At 44.0% G+C, this 14,724-nt stretch overlaps 1 protein-coding gene across 1 annotated transcript in view; it reads left to right on the plus strand.

The window, feature by feature from the left end:
• The window catches only part of LOC146817397 (dynein axonemal heavy chain 5-like), a 1,608,734-nt gene that overhangs the window by 1,383,524 nt on the left and 210,486 nt on the right, over positions 1 to 14,724 (plus strand). The window contains exon 89 of the mRNA XM_085609634.1: positions 4,721 to 4,866. Within this exon, the coding sequence (XP_085465760.1) occupies positions 4,721 to 4,866 (146 nt within the window). The remainder of the gene's footprint in view (positions 1 to 4,720; positions 4,867 to 14,724) is intronic.

A 14,724-nucleotide genomic window follows, 5' to 3' on the forward strand; every position in this document is an offset into this window, starting at 1 on the left:
TATGCACCTTATTCCAAGTAGGGACCACCGCTCCTGACAGGGTAGCCTGGCATAGTGCAGGAAGGCGTAACTTAAGAGGCAATGTGTGAAGTATTTGTGCAACACACACCAACAGTCCACAGCAAAACACGCACAAAAGGAAAAGACACTACACCAATGAGTTGTAAAAATAAATATATCTTTATCTCAGTTTCAGGCAGATCAATAATCAGAATAATCCAGGTTCCAGGCCTGATCAATAATCAAAATAATCCATGTTCCAGGCCTGATCAATAATCAAAATAATCTAGTTTCATATAAAGAAAGTAAAGTTATCCCTGTCTAGAAATTGTGCAAGGTTAAAATAAATAGTAAGAATGCACATATAACCTTAAAAGGTGTCAGTCAGATGTTCTTTGGTGTGTTTGATACACAGTTCCTAGTGGGGACTGACTTTCAGTGGGAGAGCATTAAGGCAAAGAAAAATAAACATTCCCCCTTTTCAGAACAGTTCCTTGCATCTGGAATAAAGCAGTTCCTTACGCGGGGAAGACTGTGCAGTATCTCTTAGTCTGTGTGTTACTTTTCGTTTCCCCTCATCGTATCGTTAGAAGTGCGTGTGGAATCACTTTAGGCCAAAAGACGTAGTGTATAGGCCCCCGCAGGCTTCAGCAGGCCTTCGGCCACATGACACAGTCTCCTGCAGCCCGCTATTTGAATGAGAGCAGCCTCCGGCGTTTAAAGAAAATGCCCCCAAACAGATACAACAGTCCAGCTGGCCCTCAAAGGCAGGCAGACAGTTCTCCACAGCCGATAAAGGCCACAAAGGGAAGCAAGTTCCAGACACTGGCCCGGCCCGCAATTAAATAGAAATAGCCTCCGCAGTCCCGCTCAAGGCAATTGGGTGTGCCCTGGAAGCATTACCTGAAAGGAGGGTGTAGGCGCCGGTGCGGGCCTCATCAGCACTCCGGGTTACTTGATCGTCGCTGGCGGTTACTCCTGGAGCGATTTAGCTCACGCGCTCATCTGGGTGATTTGCATAACCTGCTCCACTCGGGCCAGCGGCAGTGACTTTGGGGGTGCTAAATAAAATGATTCAACACACCCCGGGCAGCAGAGGCAGTTTTTAAAGGCCCCAGGGCCAGTGATGCTGCACGCAGGCACAGCGTTGCGGGGGCAAGTCTTTACAACATTGCGGTGGAGGACCCACGTTAGGCACAGCCCCAGACACGCTGTGTGATCAATGATTTTGCAGGCGAAGTCCGCTTTAAGCAGAGCGCATCCTCAGGTGGTGGTAGATCCTTGCACACAGCTTTGCAGAGGCAGCTCACAGGGACAATAACACGTCGTAGTTCTCTTGGAGCAAGGCAGTTCCTTGTGCACCACGTTGCAAAAGCAGTCCTTGTAGTTTGTGGTGGAGACACTCTGGGGATGTTTATTTAGGTCTCCCTAGCAGGGCAGGATCAGCAGGCAGTAGGGCAGCTCAGCAGGTTGGGGCAGCAGTTCCTTAGAGCAGTCAACCTCCTTCCAGATGGCAATCCTTCCTGGCGCAGCAGTCCTCGCTCCAGCAGAGATTCGTCCAGGTCCAGCAGTGTAACAAGAATGTGAGGCAAGGACCCTCCCTTATATATCCTGCAGTCTAGTGACTGGAAGGTTGTAGAAGTCTCTGGAAGGGTCTGGGGGCAGGGGGTTTCTGGAAGAGTCCAGGGAGTTCTGGGATGTTCCCCGCCTTCCCTGACCTGGCTGTCACGGTGACGAGATACAGGTTCGTTAAGGCTACAATGGACAGCCATTCACAGCCCTTTCAAGGGGGAGAAGTTGTGAATCACCACTCCCACCTCCCAACCCAGGCACCTATCAGTGTGTAGATGGGAGGGGGGAGTCTGCAGTGCCCAGACTAAGTGTAGGCAGGAAAATATCTACTTTCTAAAAGTGGGATAGCTAAAGGAGTAGTGCCCAAACCCCATATATCATTGGAAAGGGTTCCCCGCCCCGACTTCAACAAGACCAAACACGATAGATTTATTAGGTCCCTGTCAGAAATTATCCCATAAGGGGGGTTCCTAATGTTAGCCTATGGAGGGTTCAGCCTCACTGCAGTAGCAGGGGCTTGTGGTAGATATGCCAGCGTCGCAATGTTTTGGGGGAGAGCGCCTGCACCTCAGCACTGTTTAGCAGTGGTGAGGCGCCCAGAGGCCTAAGTCCAACAAAAAGGTACGGTTAAAATGGGAGGCACAAGGGCAAAAAGGTAGGGGAAGACCACCCTAGGCTGACAGGTCCAACAGGTTGTGAAATGAAATATTTTTCTTGATGAACATTTTTTTCAAAGCTCTTTAATTTCTACCTGAAGAAGTGAACTTGATTTACAAATTGCAGCAATTAAATTACTTAGTTTGGATAATTAGTATATTGATTCTTAAGTCTCTTCAGATTAATTCAATTGCTCTACTCTTTGTCTAACACAGTACACAGAATATATATACTGTCACTAGGTAATATATACATATCACCTAGTGGCAGCCACCACTGGGTACTTAGAATTTCCATCGGAAGAGCATTTCTATAGTTAGTTTTTTGGTTTGCTAATAACTTTGGTGCTGTTTGATGAATCTTCCTAAAACTTTCCCAATAAAAGTTCATCCACTTCAGCTTCTTCTTGAAAGGTTTCGGGGTGATCCGTCAAGCGGGGGCTGAGAAAAAAGGGTGTCCCAAAAAGTAAAATCCCCCATGCAGTTTCTCATAGACTTTCTTAGGCAGGGCTACCAAAAAAACTACTGTACAGAATTACACCAAATTTGGCAAGAAGCTAGATCTTGGTGCAGAAAGCGTACTTTTTGTGATTTAGTGTAAATCCATTCACTAGTTTTTGAACTATTAAGATACAAATCATTTGTATTTCTCGACAGTTGATTTTGAGGTACTCTTGCAAGAGTCCCTCAAACGCATTTTTTAAAAATAGAGCATTCTAATTGGCCCAGGAGGCTTTTTATCCCATGGGCTATTTGCTCCCATAGAAGACACGCTCCCATGGGAGCGAGCACTCTGATTGGTTGCCTGCAACATGACAAAAAAATTTGCAGGCAGCCATTTTATGACTCCGGGACTTATTCTCCTGTCCTGAACTTAAATGTAAAAAATAATATAAGGGGGCAGGGTAGGGATATCCTTGACTCCTAGGCCATTTTAGGTGGGTGGGGGGTGGCAGGCTAAAATATATATATTTTTAGAAAGCAGCGATCCAACAGTAGTGTCCCGGGATCGCGGTCTACCAGAGCCTCATCGAGGCCCTGGGAACCCCAAACCATGGAACCACTTCTTTATTACGTGGTGGTTGTGCAGCTCCTCTCCCCAAGCCTGTATAGGCCTTGGGAACCCCATCCCCCGGGGCCATCACTTCAATATTGGGGATGAGAAAGCTATTGAGGAGGGCAGAACACAGCCCTCTCCCTGAGCCTTAAAACGCCATGGGGACTCCATCCCCCGAGCAGATCTAAAATTGAAGGGGAGGGGTTGCAGCCCCCCTCCTCAAGCCTGGAAAGTACTTGGGGACCCCATCCCCTTGGTAGCCTCAATTACTGCGCACCAGGGTGCCCAACTCCAGTGCACAGTAGTTTCCCTGCTCACAAGAGTTTGAGCAGGGAAACATATGTCTCCTCCCACCTGGCTGGAGCATTTATAAAGCTCCAGCCGGGAGGGAGCAAACACACCTTCCATGCTCTCAGGAATGTGGGCAGGGAAGGCATGTCTGCTCCGACCTGGCAGGAGCTTTAAAAATGTTGCTGCTGGGTAGGGGCACTCTTGTTTTCCTGCAGCGCTTTTGCAGGCAGGAAACACACAATGCTCCTGCCTGCCGCAATAACGCATTGTTTGGTGGGTGCCCCTTGCGGGCACCGGAGCAGCAACCACCCACAAGTACCTAAGGCCCCAGGGATTGGTCTCCCATGGCCACTATAGGCCCTGGGAGGGAAGTCCGCGTTTCCCTCTCTCTTTTATACAAAAAAGGAGGTGCCAGTAGGTGGGTTCCCCTGGGCCGTAGTGGCTAGGGGACAGGGGCGCACGTCCCCTACTCTTAAAATATTTGTTTTGGCCCTGGGGATCTGTTCTCTGGGGCCACTATTTGCTCGGGGAGTGGGGCAGCGCTCCCCCTCCCCTTAATAGCCCCATGGGATGGGTTCATGGCCCCTTGTGGCTCGGGAGGAGAGCCATGTTGTCCCCTTTTACAAATATCTTTTGGCCCCCAGAGATGGAGTCCCAGTGGCTGCTATCGGCTTAGAGAGGAGGGCCATGCACCCCTTCCCTTAATTAAAAAAAAAGGCCCAGGAGATGGATTCCCTGGGGCCCTTAGTGGCTTAGGGAAGGAGGAGGGGCTGCGTTTTCTTCCATACTAACTCACACAAACCATTTCAAACCTAGACACTCAACTGCTTTACAATAGCCAATAACTTGCGTTTATGTTAATTTGTTTCTGTTCTCGTTCAAACAGAGATGATGCAACAGTTGATGCAGCTGGGTTAATTTAATGTTCTGAATTAGTTTCCTCTATAGTTAAAGATACTAAATGGATCAGTAAAGGAGAGGGTACTTTTATGTAACATCAGTGTTACTTTATTAGCACACTTGTCAGTAAGTTAAGTTTTCATGTATACAATTCAGTACAGAAATCAGCTAAAGTGCCATTTTGAGATGTAAATTATATTCCAGTTACCAAAATGACCCAATGATAATGTTTTTTATCTTTAAGGAGTGCATGGAGAACATGGAAGAGCTCTCAGCTTTGGAAGGAAAGATGGTTACGACCCTCCAAAGTGACCGCACACTCCTGCATAACCTGGCAGTCACCAAGAAGCTAATTGATTTGAAGCAACAGCATGACGAAGCACTTGAAATGTACGTCTACCTAAGTTATTTGATTATGTGATATAGGTGGTTTTTAGTCACAAAAGGTGTGAATGATAACACGTTACACTTTTGGGATACAGTAGAAAGGAAAATCTTGAAAATGAAGAACAAATGTGACATAGTGAGTAAAATGCACAGACATAGAGTAACTAAGGAGTGAGGGTCTAGTTCGGTTTAGAATTAAAGGCCTTCACCATTTTGGATCTCTGGGTTGATTGGAGGGCTTCATGGACTGTTTTATAGATAGGACAAACTGTCCTTGTGTGTAGCGTGGCACACATTCAACTTGCGAACTTGTGGCTTCCCTGGGGGCAGCGCATTAGCTAAAGGCCAGACCAGATGTTTGAAGCAACTGGTCCACCTTTAATGTGGGAGAGAAACCTTTTCTGCTTTTGAACGGGGGAAGATATCCCCTGCAGACGAGTGCACTAAATAACTGCACCCGCTTGCAGGGTGATGTCTGAGGGCTGGGGGTCCTTGGGAATGTCTTTCACCCCTTGGAGGCTTGACTATACACCACCTCTTTGTGACGCACAGTCACCTTCTGCCTTCTGGCTGTCTCTTTGCCTGTAGGCCTACAACATAGTATGAAGTAGCTGCAGAAGTAATCTATTTCTCTCCGTCGCCAGGGCCACGCACCCATGCTAATGAGGGTACACCCTTATGGAATTGCACCCACTATATTACAGAAGGGGAAACACAAGTGTCTGCACACCTTCTATTATGCCACATAGTACCGGGTGTTTAGAAAGGTTCAGTGACTAAATATCGAGGGACATAATATAGAATGCCCAAAATATCGACTCCAAAATATAGAAGTACAGAATATAGAATCCCTGTCTACAAACAGGTAAGTACTAAAATATCGATTCCAAAATATAGAATGTTAAAATATAGTTAGCAAAAATATCGATTTTTTTTAAATGTATTAAAAATAATATAAAAGTAATTAAATATTAAAAACAGTTAAATAAAACATACTTAAAATAATATAAAAAAGCTTAAAATGTAAAAATAATGAATGTAAATGTAAAAAAAGTAGAGATTTTGTTGGATAGTGAGAGCGTAAAAATTACTATTCCCACTCCAGTGAGTGCAACAGTAGGGAAAACGTTGGATAGCGTAGGGGTAAAAATTACTATTCCCACTCCAAAGAGTGCAACAGTAGGGAAAGCGTAGGATAGCGGGAGGGTAAAAATTACTATTCCCACTCCAGAGAGTGCAACAGTAGGGAAAGCGTTGGATTGCGGGAAGTTAAAAATTACTATTCCTGCTCCAGAGAGTGCAACAGTAGGGAAAGCGTTGGATAGCGGGAAGGTAAAAATTACCATTCCCACTCCAGTGAGTGTAACAGTAGGGAAAGCGTTGGATAGCGTAGGGGTAAAAATTACTATTCCCACTCCAGTGAGTGCAACAGTAGGGAAAACGTTGGACAGCGTAGGGGTAAAAATTACAATTTCCACCCCAAAGAGTGCAACAGTAGGGAAAGCGTTGGATAGCGGGAGGGAAAAAAACTTACTATTCCCACTCCAGTGAGTGCAACAGTCGGGAAAGCGTTGGATAGCGGGAGGGTAAAAATTACTATTTCCACTCCTGAGAGTGCAACAGTAGGGAAAGTAATGATTTAATATTAAAATAAGATTAAATTAGTTATCAATACCAATAAAAAATTAATTAAAAATAATTACCAATTAATACAAATTAATTACTATTAAAAAAAATTAATTACCAATTAATAAAAATTAATTACCAATTAATAATTAATTATCAATTAATTATCAATACATTTAAATAAAAATTTATATTTACTTTATTACAATTAAATTACTTTACACCCAATTCCCTATAAACCCACAACCCACTCCCAATAATAAAAAATACAATTAACATTATTATCAATTAATCAAATAAAAAGTAATTACCAATTAATAAAAATTAATTTGCAATTATTACAAATTAATTAGCAATGAATAAAAATTAATTAGCAATTAATAATTAATTATCAATACACATAAATAAAAATTAATATTTACTTTATTACAATTAAATTACTTCCCACCCAATTCCCCTATAAACCCACAACCCGCTCCTAATAATAAAAAATACAATTAACATAATTATCAATTATTCAATTAATAAAAATTAATTACCAATTAATAAAAATTAATTACCAATTAATAAAGATTAATTACCAATTAATCATTAATTATCAATCAATTAGCTATCAATACATATAAATAAAAAATAATATTTAATTTACTATAATTAAATTACTTCCCACCCTATTCCCCTATAAACCCACAACCCGCTACGGAATTAAATTACGCAAAAATTAAGTTACATAACATTCATTACTTAAAAAAATTTAAACATACACTACAAAAATAATATATAATTTTAACACATATACTACCATACATAACACAACAAAAAAAATCAATATTATGGAAATCTATATTTTTAAATTCGATATTATGGAAATCGATATTTCATACCCCAATTTCGATATTCTGTCCTATCTATATTTTGGAAATTCAATATTCTATGCTATCTATATTTTTGAGTCGATATTCTGTCCTGTCTATATTTTGGATTCTATATTTTGGTCGTTTACCGTTTAGAAAGCAGGAACCCATGCCTATTGCATCCCCAGGGCATCACAAGTGCTTTCATGTATTTCTTTGTCTATCTTTAAACCTCCTGTGTTTTCTTTCATTGACAATCATTGTGTAATGATGTCAAACGACCAGAAGAGGAGTTGTTCATATGGCCAGGAATTAGACCAAAAAGGAACATTGAGAAGTAGAGACCACAACTTTTAGATCAACAGGGAAAGGACCTTAGAAAATATTTCAGAATGTGCATAGGCACTTTTTCAACTTATTGTCCACGCTCCATAAGCACTCTGCACTTACTAAGAAGCTTGAGAGGTGTGAATTCAAATGATGCGAGGGTGACCTACTAATGTTCCCCACATCTTGTTGACATCACTTTCTTGGGAGCTAGAGATGCTTGACAATGTTCATATCATTTGTGGCTGTAAGTATAGATGGTCTGTAGCTGGCCACTGAGAACTGGTTGCCATACTGATTTCAGTAGTATCATCTACAGATTGGACGGCAAAGGGTTTCCAGAACACTACCAACAGTATGCAATTCTAGTGCAGGTTTGTTAAATGCTTTTTGTAGTTGGATACTGATATTGCTACAGTTTCATTGTTTTTCTGTATTCTACATATCAATCAGTAGGTGATAAGTGGAATGTCAAATGCAAGTAAATCAAACTAATTTCACAAATTCAGGGGAATGGCTCAGCCCTGATTAATGAAACTGGGAAATACTGTCGAGATGAGCCATAAAATAAGAAAACAATAAAAAACATGTCATGGAAATGGTAGAGGACGGGTGTTAGAAATGGGGGGGCAGATTTACAAGCCCCTTGCGCCACTTTTGCGTCACTTTATCCATGTTAAAAATGACGTAAAAGTGGCGCAAGGGGCTTGTAAATCTGCCCCGTGGTTTCTATTTGGCTAGGGTATGTACCTAAGCCAGGCAGAACCCACCACTCTAGTCAGGGTAAGGGAGTCACACACAAGATAACCCCTGCTCACCCCCTTGGTAGCATGACAGAGCAGTCAGGCTTATCCTAGAGGCAATGTGTAAAGCATTTGCACAACACACTCTCACACCAGTGACACACTAGGCACACCACAAAGGAGACTCCACACAAGGTTTTATAAAAATATCCTTTGTATTGTTCATAAAACACATTAGACCACAATCACATAAATCACTGTGCCACTAGGAACTTGTCATGATGTCACATAGATCATAAATAACTTTGCCATAGTGCAGTGGTCATAACAACATAAGCAGTGCAATACAGTAAACACCTTACAGGTTGCATATGTTTCAAAAACAACCTACACCAACACTGTACATATCATGCGGTTCCTGAAAGAATACTTCTTATCCTCTCCTTGCCAGGTATAACCACATCATACATCTTTACATCAGGGCATGAAAAATGCAGCAGTTCAGGGCACACTAGATGAATTGCCACTTGGTACCAGCACCTCACAAGGGGCACATCACTGTACATATTTATGCAGACACATGCTATTGGTCTCGTTATTCTAACCCGTTTAGGGTATAAAACAACCTACATCAATATCGGGGCATGGAATGCAGCGGTAACATTCATGGGTCAGCACATGTACCCGCAAGTATCACAAAGTACCCCCAGGAGAATAAAGGGTGCAAGGCATCTGCACACCTATAACAAGAATGTAGTGGAATCTTGTGGGGAATCGGGGACCTTCATCAAGGTTCCACCCCATCCCAACAATCCAGCAACAATGCCCCAGGTATGTCTAAACAAATGAGGGAGGCACCACCACTGACCACGCACGGTGGGAGCCCTCCACTCCTAAAGGCTGGTCCCCATGACCACACCCACGGGTCCAATGGAGCTGGCCGCGACCTGGCGGTACAGTGGATGGTCGTGGGGCTACTGTACCCCCAACTCGGATGTACCTGAGGCCCTCAGGCGCGCCTCTGTTCTCAGCGCCGCCTCCCAAGCAGCTTCCTCTTGGTGCGGCCGAGCTGGGACGGGTGCTGTTGCGGCTCTCTTCCTGGCGCAGCCCTCCTGGCTGATGACGGCGATTGGTCCCCTTTTCTCCTTTGCACATATCTCACTCAAAGCGGGCCGAGCCGAACTCCTTTCCTCCAGCCTGCATTGTGATTCCTCCCTCGGGGCCAGGTGAGACTGGACGTCTTGGCTGTGATCCAAACATACCAAACATGACCGCGTTACCCCTCTCATATCAGAAATTACCACTGAAACACATATCAGAGAATCCCCAAAGCAAACCTATGAGAGGGCAGCCTCACAGCAGTGAGAAACGGAATAGGCTATTTGTCCCTACCAGGACATGCCACACAGTTAAGGCACATGTCCTACTCCTACCTTTTACCTACACTGCACACTTCCCATAGGGCTAGCTAGGGCCTTCCTTAGGGGTGACTTATATGTAGTAAAAGGGGAGTTTCAGATGTGGCAACCACTTTAAATGCCATGTCACTGCGGGAGTAAACTGTGCACGCAGGTCTTGCAGTGGCAGAGGTCTGAGACAGGTTTGAAAGGCTACTTCGGTGGGTGGCGCAAGCAGCGCTGCAAGCCCACTTGTAGCATTTAATTTACATGGGATAATACTGTGCAAGGATCTTACAGGTAAATTAAATATGCCAAACAGGTGTAGACCATCTTACCAAGTTTACTAGAGTGCACATGCACGTTAGCACTGTACAGCAGTGGTAAAGTGCCCAAAGTCATAAAACCAACAAAAACAGGTCAGAACAAATACAGGCGGAAGGCAAAAAGTTCTGGGATGACCCTGCAGAAAGGGCCAGCTCCAACATAGGGTTAATGAATGTCTACTTTAAATGATTTCAGGATGGTAAACAATGTGAACAGGTTAATAAGGACCACTTTGTGCGAGTATGTGTGATCATGCCCCTCTGTTGTCTAAGGTGCAGTGACGTGATGGAGTGAAGGTGAATTAGCAGAGGTTTGAATATAAGATTGTGGTGCCTTGCTCGCCTCATCCTGGATGAGTTAATCCAGGGCTTCTCATGCCTCACCATGTGAAAACCTCTTCTTACGTGATGTATTCATGTATGCACTTAATCTATTGTTTACTCCCCCTTGCAGGAAACAGTGGTGAGGTGAGAAAAGATTTGGTGGCCTTGTTTGGGGCCCTGATCACTATAGGCTTTCCGGTATCACTACAAGGGACATTAACAGGGCCCGTTGATGTTCTGACTAAATGAGTTGTCAAGATAGGAGGCAGCAAGGAAAGGGACACTTGTTGGAGAATCTCCCAGATTGAGGCATAGGTCTACAAATGCCCATCAATAATTTTCACCAATCTACCCCTTACTAGCAACCACTTGGGATCTCTCTGTCTGCTCTATATGCCACCCATCATCACCACATAACGTACCAGTTTTACTACTCACATGTACATACAACAGTTTGTGGTAAAACTGGAAAAGCAGATTAAGGTATTAATTGTGAAAGTGCTCTGAAGTGCAAAAGGAACAAATGATGGATGGAATGCTGAACAATGCAAACATTCACCCCCAGTCACAAAGATCTGGGTTCAATCCATTGTTCTTTTGATCACCACACCACCCCTGTTTGGACCCAACCATATGCAAATCAGTCTTGACCCTGTTCCTCATGGGAACAGTCGAGCCCAAAATGCCAGGCCAGGTCCTCCCTGAACCAGAAACAGGCATCCTGGGAACGGTTTTGGGGCATCACCCTTCATCAGTCAGGCTAGCTTAAATCCAGTGGTGCAGTGATCAAGGGACCCACGTTTGGGCATACCCTTCCCACTTAGGACGACAAATACAAAAGGAACAAATGATGGACTTAATGATGAACAATACAAACATTCACCCCCAGTCACAAAGATCTGGGTTTAATCCTTTGGTCTTTTGCTCACCACGCCACCCCAGTTTCGACCCAACCATATGCAAATCAGGGTTAAGACGGATTTGCATATGGCTGGGTCTGAACTGGAAAGGCATGGGAGCAAAAAGTGATGGATTTAGGCCCAGATCGCTGTACTGGGGTGAATGTTTGACATTGTGCAGCATTCTGTCCATCAATTGTTCTTTTTGCATTTATCACCCCAAGTGGGACGAGTATGCCCAAACATGGGTCCCGTGCTCTCCATGCCACGGGGGTCAAGCTAGCCTGGCTGATGAGGGGTGATGCCCCAAAACTGGTCCCAGGATGCTTGTTTCCAGTCCAGGGAGAACTTGGCCTGGCAGTTCAGGCTGGACTGTTCCCATGGATAACACGGTCAAGACTTATTTGCATATGGCTGGGTCTGAACTGGAAAGGCATAGGGAGCAAAAAAGTGATGCATTTAGGCCCAGATCTCTGTACTGGGGTGAATGTTTGACATTGTGCAGCATTCTTTTTGCTGAAGTGTTTCGGCAGCATTACCCAGCTTCAATCTGTCCAGCTCCAAATACCAATTGCCTCTTCTACTTTCCTCTCCATCAAGTACCATAAATGGAGGAGATTCCATAATTCCAAACCATTTCCCTTAGCCTGAGCCCAGCTAATGCATATTCTCCATGTTGTCACTCAACCCATTAAATGCTTTCAAGGCTTCATCCTCTGAAACTCCTTCCCCTACCATCGTAGGTTGATAGAAAACATCCTAAAATTTGGAAGAGTGCTAGAAATCTTTTCAGAAAGGCCTTTAGTCCAATCACAACCAGTCACATGTGATTCCATCTAGGATAAAAGTTAAAAAAAAGAGAGAGAAAAAGTTGTTGTGTGTCACTGTAGATACCCGTATATAGGTCTATTGAATCATGTCCTTGTATAGGCACTATTCGACTTGTCCTTATTTAGGCATAATATTCCAGTCCATATTTAGGCATTGGCCATGCAGATCCAAATACAGGCATGGTCACCTACATCCGTCCATCTCACGTCACAACGAGTTCTTAGAAACCGGGCCCTTAAGCCGTTGGGATTTTCCCTGCTCGGATTATTGATTTCTCCAAGAACTCATCTATTATGCATGAACTACTATTCCTTAGGAGTTCATTCATGACGTCTTCCTCTGCCCGACTTTACGTCAATGCTAGCATTCCTAGACACCTTTCAGGTATAAATATATCTTCACTTGCCCTAGCAATTCACGGCACGGCACAGCTCGGCTATACGACTCGCCACGGCAAGTCCTGAAGGAGTTTGAGTCCCCGCCTGACGCACTGAACAGACGCTGTCTTCCCTGCACGCAGAGATTCCAGCTTCCAGTGTTCCCACTCCCCTTGAGGGGTGTTAGAGTTCGCGATCTGGAAAGAGATTCCCACCTCTCTCATTCTAAGGTATGGAGCTGACTAGAACCTAAGGAAATTCTTGGCATCTCATATAAAATACTAACTTAAGTTCAGACCAACTATAGCTTAAATCAGCACCTACTTCCTACCTCGCACTACATTCAAGTTAGGTACACTGGGGGAGAATTATTTAGAAGCACCAGATGAGTATCCACTTTTAGCCTGTGTATTTATGTGTATGTTTATAGATATAGGTCATAGCTAAAAGACAATACTGTTGCAGTTTTACTTCTTAATACTGCTGACGCTGTGCATATTTATTATATCTTGCTTACTGTCTAATGATCGTGACAGCTCATATCTCTTACACGAGAACTAAGACTCTTCAATAAATCCTTTTTTATTGAAAACGCCCGTCTACCTATTTTCTGTGTAATTCTGAAGAAACTAAGCATACACGATTGACTGAGTGAAACTGTTATCTATTGTTTCCACGATTCTGAGACACGTTCCGATTCTGAAAGGAAACAAAGTTGTCATGTTGATGCGGTTGTCAGAAACTAATCCCTTCTTGTTCATTCGAGAAGTTTCTAGTGACCTCTGAGTTAGCTGGCACACAAGTAATTAAGTTTAATATACTCGATAGGAGCATACTGACCTCAGTCCTATGCACAGAACTATAGTGTATATTATTCCAATGCGCAGAGCCTATAAGGGAAATAGAAACTACACTACAAAGTTTGGTGAGAAACTTTTATGGAGAAAAAGTATATGATACATGAAAAAGTGAGAAAGTCTGCACATTTCAACATCCCTAATCTGTTTTGTCAGTGTTAAAAAGCAAAATCTACTGATACTTGTAATTGTAGCCCCATATCTTTCCCCTAACTTTAACACTTTAGAGAGGCTCCCAAACCTACTCCACATACTGTACAACACATTATAGCTTAAAGACTTCCCTAACCCTATACCAAATCCCCAAACTATCCTTTACCTTCACTCACAGATGTGTGTGTGTGTGTGTGTGTGTGTGTGTGCGTGCGAGCATGCGTGAGTGTGTGTGTGGGATTGAAGATTTGTACTATGATAATTCTTAGCTAATAGAGACATCTAGCCACAGATTCCTTAACTTTGAATTTCCCAGTCGTCAGACTGGATCAGGAAGATTTTTCTTCGAGCAATACCTCAGCGTGCCGGTAAAGGTGATCGGTCAGCTCCATGTGACGGCCGCCGCGCCGTTGTGACATCTGCATCACCTATATAGGCACCATCTCTGCACGCTGACATCAGTTCTTTTCTTTCCGCGCTAGCCAGTGCTGATCTGTGAAGAGAGCTACCCTGTGTCACTTTTTGACAGGCTTTTTCCAATGTTTTGTTGACCCCTTTTTGGTGTGTAGGTTTCTTCCACATGTCAAAGAAGACTTCTGGTTTCAAGCTGTGCGGTGCCTGTCACCGCGCCATGTCGGTCACTGCGCCATGTTGGTGTCAGACCCACATCTGTTTTGTCTCTGGTGTCTGGTGCGCGACCATGACTCGAAGTCGTGTTCCCACTGCCGGTTCATGGCTCCAAAAGCTATGAGGGAGCGGTCCCTAAAGCTGCTTGCTGGCTGGTGCTCAGTACCACATCCTTCTCCCCAGAGGTCTCATTCTCGGTTGAGATGAAGGTCCGGGCACCGCTCCAGAAGTCCCAAGTCTTCGTCCTCCCACTCGAAGTTGTCAAGTCTGTCAGGTAAGAAGCACAAGAAGCATAAAAGTTGAAGCATGCTTCGACCTCTCCCCATCACGGACAATGCCACTGAGGAGTCTCAGTGCTCTAGGTCTCATTCCTCAGAACCTGCATCATGCTTTTCAGGTTTCCAGAGAGCTGGAGCTACCCCCTCCCAGCTCAAGGAATTTTATGATGCCATGTGCCTCACATTTGGCCGGGCTACCACCAGCGAGATGCCTTCTAGGCCCAGAGGCTCAGAGGGCGCTC

Source organism: Triturus cristatus, chromosome 6, assembly GCF_964204655.1.
Source record: "Triturus cristatus chromosome 6, aTriCri1.1, whole genome shotgun sequence".
Lineage (NCBI taxonomy): Eukaryota > Metazoa > Chordata > Amphibia > Caudata > Salamandridae > Triturus > Triturus cristatus.